General features: G+C 40.8%; 2 protein-coding genes across 2 annotated transcripts; one reads left to right on the forward strand and one right to left on the reverse strand.

Annotated features, from left to right (window-relative positions):
* Nucleotides 1-1,840: 1,840 nt before the first annotated feature.
* On the forward strand, nucleotides 1,841-5,279 carry LOC125570074. The gene is made up of 2 exons (XM_048730867.1): nucleotides 1,841-3,818; nucleotides 4,003-5,279. The coding sequence occupies exons 1-2, from the start codon at nucleotides 2,896-2,898 to the stop codon at nucleotides 4,034-4,036; spliced, it is 957 nt and encodes a 318-aa protein (XP_048586824.1). The 5' UTR covers nucleotides 1,841-2,895; the 3' UTR covers nucleotides 4,037-5,279.
* On the reverse strand, nucleotides 5,266-9,309 carry LOC116608949 (uncharacterized protein K02A2.6-like). Its single transcript, XM_048731840.1, has one exon. It carries the CDS (start codon nucleotides 9,307-9,309, stop codon nucleotides 5,266-5,268), a length of 4,044 nt encoding a protein of 1,347 aa, XP_048587797.1.
* Nucleotides 9,310-10,751: the final 1,442 nt, after the last annotated feature.

Raw genomic sequence — 10,751 nt, forward strand, 5'->3', positions numbered from 1 at the left:
AAAGTATTCATTGGCGAATCAGGCCCGTACCCAGGATTTTTCTTGGGGGAGGGGGGAAGAGGTGCGAAAGCCGAATGGACGCTAATTTTTCTAGGGGGGGGGGGGAGGTTTTCTGATAACAATCTAACCAAAAGAAAACAAAGTTTTTATGCCATTGCTGTATCTCCACGGAATTTTTTTTATCGGATTTGGCCTAAAAAAGTCTAACTTATCAGCGTGATCTAGATTCTTGGTATTGTCGAATTGCACCTAGAGTTTGCTTTTTCTCTTTCTCGATCTTACTTTTTTATCTCATCTCCTTATTACTCACTGGCGGCTCAACGGACGTTTCCAGCGGAACAAATCACGAGAAAATCACAAGGTATCGCAGTAGTAGGCCCGTGACCAGGGGAGTTGAAGGGCTTTTGAAGAGCCCCCCCACCCCACCCCTTCACCTCCCCCAACTCGACTGAAATGTCCGCTCTAATGAAGGAAACTTGAGTAACAATCCGACAAGATACCTAAGAGAAATTGGTCTGCAAAAGTGGTAAACGAACCCGCTGCTTAAAATCCTGGCTACGACTGAATAGTCGATTTCAACTCTAGTAGGAAGAGGGGGGGGGCATCTAAGGTCTCGGAAAGGATTACCGATTCTGTTATCTCTTACGTTATAAAATTCGACCAATTGCTATTCCTAGGGGATGTTAAACGTTTTTTTGTCCGATTCTGCCATCTCTTAGGGTTATGTCCGCGCCCAAAATGGCCTCCCTTAGGGTTAGAATCGATTTTGCCGACGATTACCCCCGTCTGTTTTTATCGGATCCCCCCCCTCAATGACTTTCTAGCACCATGCGGCAGCCGCAGTTTTTTTTGCCCTGTTGTTATTCACTAAAATCAATACTTCGATAGCAGGCACAGAAACATTTTTACTTTTTGTTGTTTTTATCTTAGCCTCCTTGGCACGCACCTCGAGTGTTTTTTTTTTGTACTTTTTTAGTATTTTTATGGTTGGGCTTCCTGTGGTACCATTCATGTAAGAGAGGGGACTGAGGGTGTCTGAGTTATCCCTTTCTCCCTCCAAGGCCCCCCGCTCTTTTTTTATCCACAGGAAGTCCGAAATCGATAAGAGCACTTTTTTCCCAATGAAAGGCCCAAAACACTCGAGACGCCTGCAGAGGAGGTTCTTTTTATCCGTTTCATTTATATCATTTCGCGCGCGCATTAATAGTCCACGAATGGTGCCACAGCGTGTCAGGGACAAAACTGTGCGCAACGAGAAAGAGTCGAGTGACTGTCGCTGATGACACGCTGTGACGTCATCGTCATGCATGATGCTTTTCATGCATTAACAAGTGAGTTTATTAACCCCTTCCTATGCTTATAAGTAAATGAGTAGAAGAACGGATATTGAGTACATTCTAAGGTAATTCCAAGCCAAATTTATCTTAGTGTTCCCTTGCTGCAATTAATTTGATAAGGTCTCCCCGCCACAACGGCCGAAGGTCCACTTTCGGTTCTCAAGAGACGTGATATTTGTAGACAGAACTATAAAGCATAAGCTAGATCACTGTAGCCAAATCCGACAATAAAGGTCCCGTGGAGATACTGCAAAGACATAACAATATCCCTTTTATCCGTTTTTTAGGGGGTGGTCAGATTTTTATCAGAGAACTCTCCCCTTCCCCCCCCCCCCCCCCCGGAAAAATTAGGTCCACTTTTTCTGATTTCGCAACCCCCCCCACCCCCCCCCCCTCCCAGGAAAATCCTGGGTACGGGCCTGAGTAGCTGCAATGACACGGAAAAAAGCTACACTGAGATATAAAAAAACAGAAACACTGAGCTGCGGTCGGTTTCTTGCATTCCTGATAACTTTACCCAACTGGGGAGTTATTTCCCGCTTCTAATGGTATCATGGCACATCCCATCTCAAAACGAAATTCCATACAGTCTCAAGGGAGACAACGTAAAAGTAGATGACGTAAATTATTATTACGAAGAAATCTGTCGGAACAATCAGGGATTATGTAATTTCATCAACAATCAAAAAGTCACTGCGGACCTATTTGGAAACATCGATGAGGACTCCTTCTACGATGACATCCACTTGAACAATCGAGTTGGTACCAAAAAGTTAGTGACGAACATCAAGGTACAAGTTGGTCTGAGAAGCGAAGACAAGGAATCCAATCGAGAAGGACAACAAGCTAGGAAATTTAACAGACAAAGAAGACAAAGACCCCCATGGAATTCAAGCTATAATGAAGCATTTCCGACACTTCCACCACCTTTCCGAGCACTTGACGCATTGGCGGAATATTTCAAAAGACAGGGGTTTGCGCACCGTCCAAGATAAGTGCATATGTTTAAATAATTTAATTCACATGTAATCAGAAAAAGATTCGTTTTGGTTGTTGGAACTTAAACGGTTTCAACAGTAGGGTTGTGGGAAATAAGTTAAAATTTAATGATACTTTAAGCACTATTAAAAGACACGACATTTTTGGGATAGTGGAAACGCATGCAAATCAAAATTCCGATCTCAAAATAAACAACTATAAACATTTTGTAAAACATAGAGATTCAACAAGATACAAAAAATCGGGGGGTATAGCCGTGTACATCAGAGAAAATATTTCCAGTGGAGTTAAATATATACCAACAGATAATGAAAATGTCCTATGGGTTAAAGTGTGTAAAAATATTTTCAACTTACAAAAAGACATTTATTTAGGAACTGTGTATCTAAGCCCAGCAAACGGGCGATGTAATAATTATGAAGAAGACATTCTAGAAGAACTTGAATTTGAAATATTAAGGCTCTCTCTAAAGGGGGATGTCATTATCCAAGGGGACTTTAATGCAAGAACGGGTATTTTGCAAGAATTTGCTCTGGATGATGAACAAAATGACGAATTTATGGGTCTACCAAAAGATTACCAAATTGATATTCCAAATAATAGAAATTCACAAGACTCTAAGGTGATTGACAGCCGAGGAAGAAATTTAATAGAAATGTGCACTGCACTCAATATGCGAATTTTGAACGGCAGAGTAGTAGGTGACCTTGAAGGTAAGAAAACCTGCTTTCGATACAACGGAAGCAGCGTTGTTGATTACATAATTGTAAATAATGAAAGTTTAGACATTGTTGATTATTTCATTGTGAATCCGCTTGAGCCACACCTGACTGATCACTGTTCGCTTTCATGCAGTCTAAACCTGAAATTTACATTTAAACAAAAGGATAATTCAGAAAACGTACAACTAAGTGAGCTCAAAAGATTGCGCTGGAATAACGAGATCAGTAGCGAGTCAAAGCTATTGTTCGAGTCCGAAGAAGTGCAAACAAATTTAAATGCGGCTTTAAATAATAATTGCGTAGACACATCAGTAGATCTTTTTACAGAAACGCTCTTATCCGCATGCGAAAACGCAGGACTGCGCTACCAAAACAATGACATTAAAGAGAGCAGCGTTAACAAAATGTGGTTCGACAAGGAATGTAAAAATGAAAAAGAAAATTTACGCTCACTAGGCAAATTACTTTCAAAGCAGCCTGACCAACGCGAGCTAGGAGCCGTCTTGAAGGAAAAAAAGAAGTCTTTTAAAAAACTCTGTAGGCGGAAAAAGTATACGCATTATAATAATATAGTAAACAGTATCGATTTCAGAAACTCTAAAAACACTTGGAAACAAATAAATAGGATTTTCAACAGCAATACACATAAACAATCACATCAAATTAGACCCGAAGAAGCTGCTGTTTTTCATCAGCACTTCGAACAATTAAACGCGACAATAGAATCACAAAATACAATGGAAGAAGTAGAAAAAACGCGAATAAACAATAGGCAAGGGCCATTGGATCACGAATTCACGGAACTCGAAATAACTAACGCCATAAAAAGTCTAAAAACGGGTAAAGCACCCGGCGCTGATAATATTTTAAACGAAGTATTAAAGTGCGGCGAAGAAACTCTGAAAAAGCCATTACAAATTTTGTTTAATAAAATTTTGAATAGTGGGGAATACCCATCTAGCTGGAGTTATGGTCTGATAGTACCGATCCTGAAAAAAGGAGATCCTAGTAAACCGGAAAATTTTAGAGGTATTACCTTACTCTCGTCACTAGGAAAAGTTTTCACATCCATAATGAACAACATATTGTACAATTACCTTGTCGAAAGAAAAATAATCAAACCTGAGCAGGGAGGATTCAGAAAAGAGCATGGAACAGTGGATAGTATTTTCATCCTAAAATCTTTGATTGACAAATACGTTAAAGCAAAGCCAAAAAAGAAACAAAACTTCCTATTTACGTGTTATGTTGATTTCAGTAAAGCTTTCGACAGAGTACCAAGACACAAACTTTTTGATAAGCTAGAGCGTTCAGGCGTAACAGGGCGATTTCTTGAAGTTTTGAAATCAATTTACACAAATGATAAGTCCTCAGTCAAAATTAGAAATCTGTTAACGCCAGCCTTTAGGGTTACAACGGAGTGAAACAGGGATGTATGATTTCCCCGACACTATTTAATTTTTATCTCAGCAGCTTGTCCGAGGAACTAAATACAGTAAGAAATTGCAACGATGTCGAACTCAATTCACGACCTATTAGTTGTTTACTTTATGCCGACGATTTGGTAATCGTCTCGAAGACTGCCACGGGGCTACAAAAATATTTAGACAAACTAAGCGAATTTTGTGATGAAGCAAAACTCACTGTTAATCTAGAAAAAACTAAGATAATGATATTTAATAACTCTGGGAAAACAATGAACAACTATCTCTTTAAATACAGAAACAGTAAAGTTGACATTGTCAAGTCATATAAATACCTTGGGGTGCATTTTAGCACCTTTGGGAACTTCAGCCTAGCAAAGCAAGAAATAAAGAAGGTCGGACTAAAAGCTTTGTATAAGCTTCGAAAAGAAATGGGAAACCACTTTAGAGACAAAATAACTCTAACACTTAGGCTCTTTGATACCCTTGTAACCCCAATTCTATTATATAGTAGCGAGGTGTGGGGAACAGACTGCAATGACAAACTAGAAAAAGACCCCATTGTAATAAAAGGTGTTTACTTCAAAATTCGGTTGTTTTTTGTACAATAAAGCTCTACAAAATCAAATCTACCGAGTGAAAAACTACAACATAAGACAACGAGGAGCCCTATCCTCGGGGGGCCCATAAGATAAATAAGGGGCCACAGGGGGCCCAAAACAAATAATATTATAACATCTCCCTTCTCAACAAAGTGTTAGGTTAAGTGTTCAATAAATGTTCTTAACAATGTTCAATAAGTCTTTGTGGTTTTTTGATAACCCTGCCAGATGCTGTGCTCATCGGTGTCGTCTCGTGTTGCCTCTCAGAAGACTTTGGTGGTGTAGGCGATGCTGTCACATTATTGCTTAACTGTGTGGGGTTGTTAGTACTTTCTGGTGGTAGTTGAGGAATGGCTGGTATAACAAAAGGACTTGTGCTCATCGATTGATCATTAGGTGTTGAAATGATTTGTCGTCGATTTCTCCTGAAGACACGCCCACGCTCATCTCCTAATAAGTACGATCGGGGCAATACTTCTGCTTTCCTCCACTCAGCCTCCCGGTTTGGACGGATACGCACCTTATCTCCAACTTGTAAAGGAGGGAGATCATGACTATGACTATCATAATACTTTTTTGAAACACTCTGACGATGTTTCAATGTCTTCACAACTTGATTTGGGTCAACAGGCTGAGGCAGTAGCAAACGTCGATGAGTCGGTAGTTGGGTACGTGTTCTCCTACTCATTAGCAGCTGAGCTGGAGACACACCTAAGTCATCAAAGGGTGTATTCCTGTATTTTAGTAATCCTTCAAAAGGATCTTTGTTGTCAGCAGCCGCTTTCTTTAAAATCCGTTTTGCGGTCTGAACTGCTTTCTCGGCAGCTCCATTTGATTGTGGATACTCTGGAGAGCTTGTGGTGTGACGGAAACCCCACTCATCTGCAAACTTTTTGAACTCATGTGAACTATTAAAAAGGTTTCTAGTGTTACTGTACTGGGAGCCATTGTCGCTCAGAACTTCCACCGGGATCCCAAACCTTGCAAAAATCTTCTTTAAGTTATTGATAACACAATTAGCAGTGGTTTGGCGTAACAACTCAATCTCAAAGTACTTTGAATACAAATCGGTAACAAGCAAATAGGAATGTCCGGCATATTCAAAGATGTCAGTACTGATCACTTGCCAAGGCAATCCAGGAACCTCACGTGGTAGTAGGGTCTCTCTTGGCTGTTGGTTTCGGAAGGCATTACATATGGAGCAGGAACTAATCTTGTCTTTGATCTGTGCAGTCATTGAGGGCCAGAAAACATATTCTCTTGCAAAACTGAGACTTTTGTTCTCACCCATGTGTGCGCCATGAATTTCTTCTAGCACCTCTGCCCTCAACGATCTCGGGACAATGATTCTGTCTGCTTTGAATAACAAACCATCTTCTACGCTAAGTTCCTCTCTAAAACTCCAGTATTCTCTCGCTAGCTCATCAAGTTGATGTTTTTCTGCTGGCCAACCTTTAACGACATATTCCATGACCACTTGAGAGGTAACATCGCAGTTTGATGCTTCCTTGAATTTTTGCAAAGTGCTTGAATCTACACCAAGACTGTCAATTAAGTTGATTCCAATCATCTCTTCTGGTTCACTAACTGGTTTAGTGTCACTAACTGGGGCTCTGCTTAAGCAATCTGAGATGAATTGTTTCTTTCCTGGCACATAACGAACATCAAGGTCATACTTTGTCAGCTTTAACAACATCCTCTGCAATCTCGGTGGTGCTTCATTCAAGGGCTTTTTGAAGATGGCTTCTAGTGGTTTGTGGTCGGTTTCAACTACAACACGACGTCCATAAACATAAGTATGGAACTTTTCAGTTCCCCAGACAATTGCCAGAAGCTCTCGCTCGATGTTGGCATACCTTGTCTCAGCAGGTGATAGTGTTTTTGAGCCAAATGCTACAGGTCTTTCGTCCTGCAGAATCACAGCACCTAATCCCGTGCCACTTGCATCAACATTAAGCACTGTCTCTTTGGTGTTGTCAAAATAGGCTAAAACTGGCGCTGAGGTAATGACTGCTTTGAGCTTGTCAAATGCATGCTGTTGAGGTGTCTCCCATACGAATGCGGTATCATTCCTTGTTAGCTGCGAGATAGGGCCCTGGAGATCAGCTTTATGTTCAATAAATTTATCCAGATAGTTTACAGTTCCTAGGAAACGTAGTATGCCATCTTTATCGGTCGGGGCAGGCATCTCGTTGATAGCTCTTACCTTTTCAGGATCAGGCTTTAAACCGTCTGCAGTAAATAGGTGTCCAACGTAGCTGACTTCAGGAACTCGAAGTTTGGCTTTACGTGGATTGAACTTTAGACCTATCTCACGGCTCCTCTTCAATACTGCAATCATCTTGTCATCTAGCTCACATTGATTTCCACCATGTATCAAAAAGTCGTCAACGATTATTTCTACTGGTACTCCTGCGAAGAGTCGGTCCATCTCTCGTTGGTAAATCTCGGGCGCGGAACTTATGCCGAATGGGAGCCGCAGGAATCTGTATCGACCCCAGGGGGTATTGAAAGTCAGGAGCTTCGAGCTTTCTTCGTCTACTGGTAGTTGCCAAAAACCGCTGCATGCATCCAACGTTGAGAATATTTCAGCACCGGTGAGTTTGTTGGCAACCTGTTCCACTGTGGCCATCGGATAATGGGGTCTCTTGAGGGCTCTATTGAGGTCACGTGGGTCTATACATATTCTGATGTTGTCTTTGGTTGGTGGGCTTTTCTTTTCTTTGCCTTTTCGTTTATCGATTACTAACATCGAAGAGACCCAAGGGGTATGTTCTTCTTCTTTAACAATGATCCCATCTTCTTCCATCTCTCTCAGCTTCTGTTGAGTTGGGTCTAACATGGATACTGGGATCTTTCTGGGTGCGTGTATAACTGGAGTTACTGCAGAGTCTACCTCTAGGTGTACTTTGTTGGGTAACATTCCTGGTTTGTTACTGAAGCAATCAAGGTAATCTTTCAGAACAGGGTCACTTGTGAGGGTTGTGGTACTTTTGCTTTGTTCTCTGGACAAGTCGATGTTTGATGTTTGTGCTGATGGTGAATCTAGCAATGTGAGATCCATGAACTGTAGGACTTCAAGATCAAGGCAAGCCTCACAACTTAGTAGTGGGGTGAACTCTCCATCAACTACAAGATATAACAGATCTATCTTTCGATCTTTGTACTGTGTTGGAAGGCGGACACATCCTTTAGGGTAGATGGGCTTAGTCGCAAGCCAGCCCTTCAAAGGCTGGTGTACACGTTTCAACGGCTTGTTGGTGATGCTCTTGTACAAGTTGTAGGGGATGACAGTAGCCTCCGCACCCGTGTCTGCTTTCAGTTTGACCTCTTTTCCTGCTATCATGACTTTTATCAGGCTCTTTTTGGGTTGCTGGTTCTGTAACACGCTTCCGACTTCAATGGATCCAAAGTATGTGTGGGTTTCATTGCTGTCACTTGAGTCATACTCCTGTTCCACCACATGCACTTCTGGATCTTTTTTCTGTTTGTTTTTACACATCTTTGCAAAATGGCCTGTTTTGCTACAAATCTTGCAATTCCTTTTAAAGGCTGGGCATCGTGTTGGGTGTGCAAATGAATGGCGATATCCACAGAACTTACAAGACGGCTGTTCTTTCTTAACTTGGACTGGTTGCACAGACACTGTTTTACTTGGGACTACTGTCTGTGGAACAAACTTATACTTCTGCAGCTCAGTCGCCTCATAAGTTCTGCAGTAATCATGCGCGGTTTGTAGGGTAAGGTCTGGCTTTTTCAACAACTCCCCTCGCAATTCATCGCTGGTTACTCCCCCCACAATACGGTCTCGTATCAATGAATCTCTAAGTGCTCCAAAGTCACAGTTTAATGAAAGCCGTTTTAGCTCACTAACAAAGTTGTCAATTCGTTCACCCTCCTTTTGGTTTCTAAGATTGAAGAGCAGTCGCTCATAAATGACATTCTTAGCTCCTCGACAAAGTTCATGGAACTTTCGGCACACATCACCATAAGATTCATTACTCTCGCCTGCAGTATACACAAAGTGGCTATACTCTTCAATTGCACTCGGTCCAGCACAGTTAAGTAACAAATTAACTTTTAACTTATCTCCCTTGTCGTCCTTTCCTTTTGCAACCAAGTAAATTTCGAACTGCATTAGGAACTTTCTCCAATTTTCTGATGCATTCGCATCCAACACCAAAGGTCCCGGAGCTCGATGATACATTTCCCCACTTTCGGCCATCGTTTCCTTGTTTTGTCGACTTTTCTTTAACAATTAATATTCTCCAGTGGTTAACCACTTCTGACACCATGTAATAAAAGGTGTTTACTTCAAAATTCGGTTGTTTTTTGTACAATAAAGCTCTACAAAATCAAATCTACCGAGTGAAAAACTACAACATAAGACAACGAGGAGCCCTATCCTCGGGGGGCCCATAAGATAAATAAGGGGCCACAGGGGGCCCAAAACAAATAATATTATAACACCCATAGAATCTGTACACACAAGGTTTATACGTTGGCTGCTAGGCGTCAACAGGTACTGCAGTTCTAATGCATGTAGATCCGAGGTCGGTAGATTTCCAATGCGTTTAAAAGCCAAATGTAGAGCAATAAAATATTGGCAAAAAATGATAAATTCTGACCACAGTAAACTTGCTGTGTTGGCTTTCCTAGATTCTTTAGAAAATAACAGCAAGGTAACTTGGGTGCACCAACTGAAAAACATTTTAGATCGAGCAGGCTTGGGCTATATATGGCTTGATGCCCCAAACACGTCTATAAATTTAATAAAGATGCGCTTTGAAGATATCGAGCGACAGGTGTGGCTAAGTGAGATTCACAATGATAGTAGAAGAGACCCACGCCAAAAGAATAAATTGCGAACTTTCAGGACCTTCAAGGTGGTCTACGAACTTGAAAAATATCTTACCCAAATTAATAATGTACAACACAGAATTGCCGTCACAAAATTAAGACTAAGCAATCATAATTTGGCCATCGAAACAGGTAGACATGCCAAACCATATGTGCCCCCAAATGAGAGGAGGTGCACGATTTGCAAAAATGGAATAGAAAACGAAGAACACTTTCTTGTAAAATGCCCTACATACAACGCGATTAGAAAGGCATACTATAGTGTTATCAAAGACAAAACTAATATCAACTTAAATGCAATGACATCTGAAAGAGCTTTCCTTTTTATTATTACCATGGATCAAAGAAACGAGATCATTAACAGGGAAACTGCAAAATATATTTTTGACTGCACAAGAAAAAGATTTGAATGCCTAAAAGAATAAATGCACACCACGGATAATGACAACCTCCTTTTTATCTTAACTATTTGGAAAAACACCTGATATATAATCATGTATAAGGGTACCAAATAAAATATTGATTGATTGATTGATTGATTGAAACGAATTTTTGCTCACCCCTCTCTACAAGTCCTCTCGCTAAGTTTTGTTATTTCTTCAGTATCTCTCAGAACGTCAAGCGGCCGCACCCTCGGCTTTCGGTTCCCTTACTTAAGTCTTGCTCCATGGAAGGAAATTTAGCAAAAAAATCTATACAAAAAACTGCGAACACAAAAATAAAAAAAGGAATTAGGAAAGGAACAGTAAAAAAAGTGCTCTTTGCCTGGGATCGAACCTTGTATTAATAGGCAAACCGAAAACGCCA

This window comes from Nematostella vectensis, chromosome 8, assembly GCF_932526225.1.
Source record: "Nematostella vectensis chromosome 8, jaNemVect1.1, whole genome shotgun sequence".
Classification (NCBI taxonomy): Eukaryota; Metazoa; Cnidaria; class Anthozoa; order Actiniaria; family Edwardsiidae; genus Nematostella; species Nematostella vectensis.

Excerpts from the sequence above, each read along its gene's own strand:
- LOC125570074 (XM_048730867.1), top strand. The coding sequence starts at position 2,896 with ATGGGTCTACCAAAAGATTACCAAATTGATATTCCAAATAATAGAAAT. Across the intron at positions 3,819-4,002 it reads GAAGAAGTAGAAAAAACGCG|GGGGAATACCCATCTAGCTG; the intron begins AATAAACAATAG and ends ATTTTGAATAGT.
- LOC116608949 (XM_048731840.1), bottom strand. The coding sequence starts at position 9,309 with ATGGCCGAAAGTGGGGAAATGTATCATCGAGCTCCGGGACCTTTGGTG.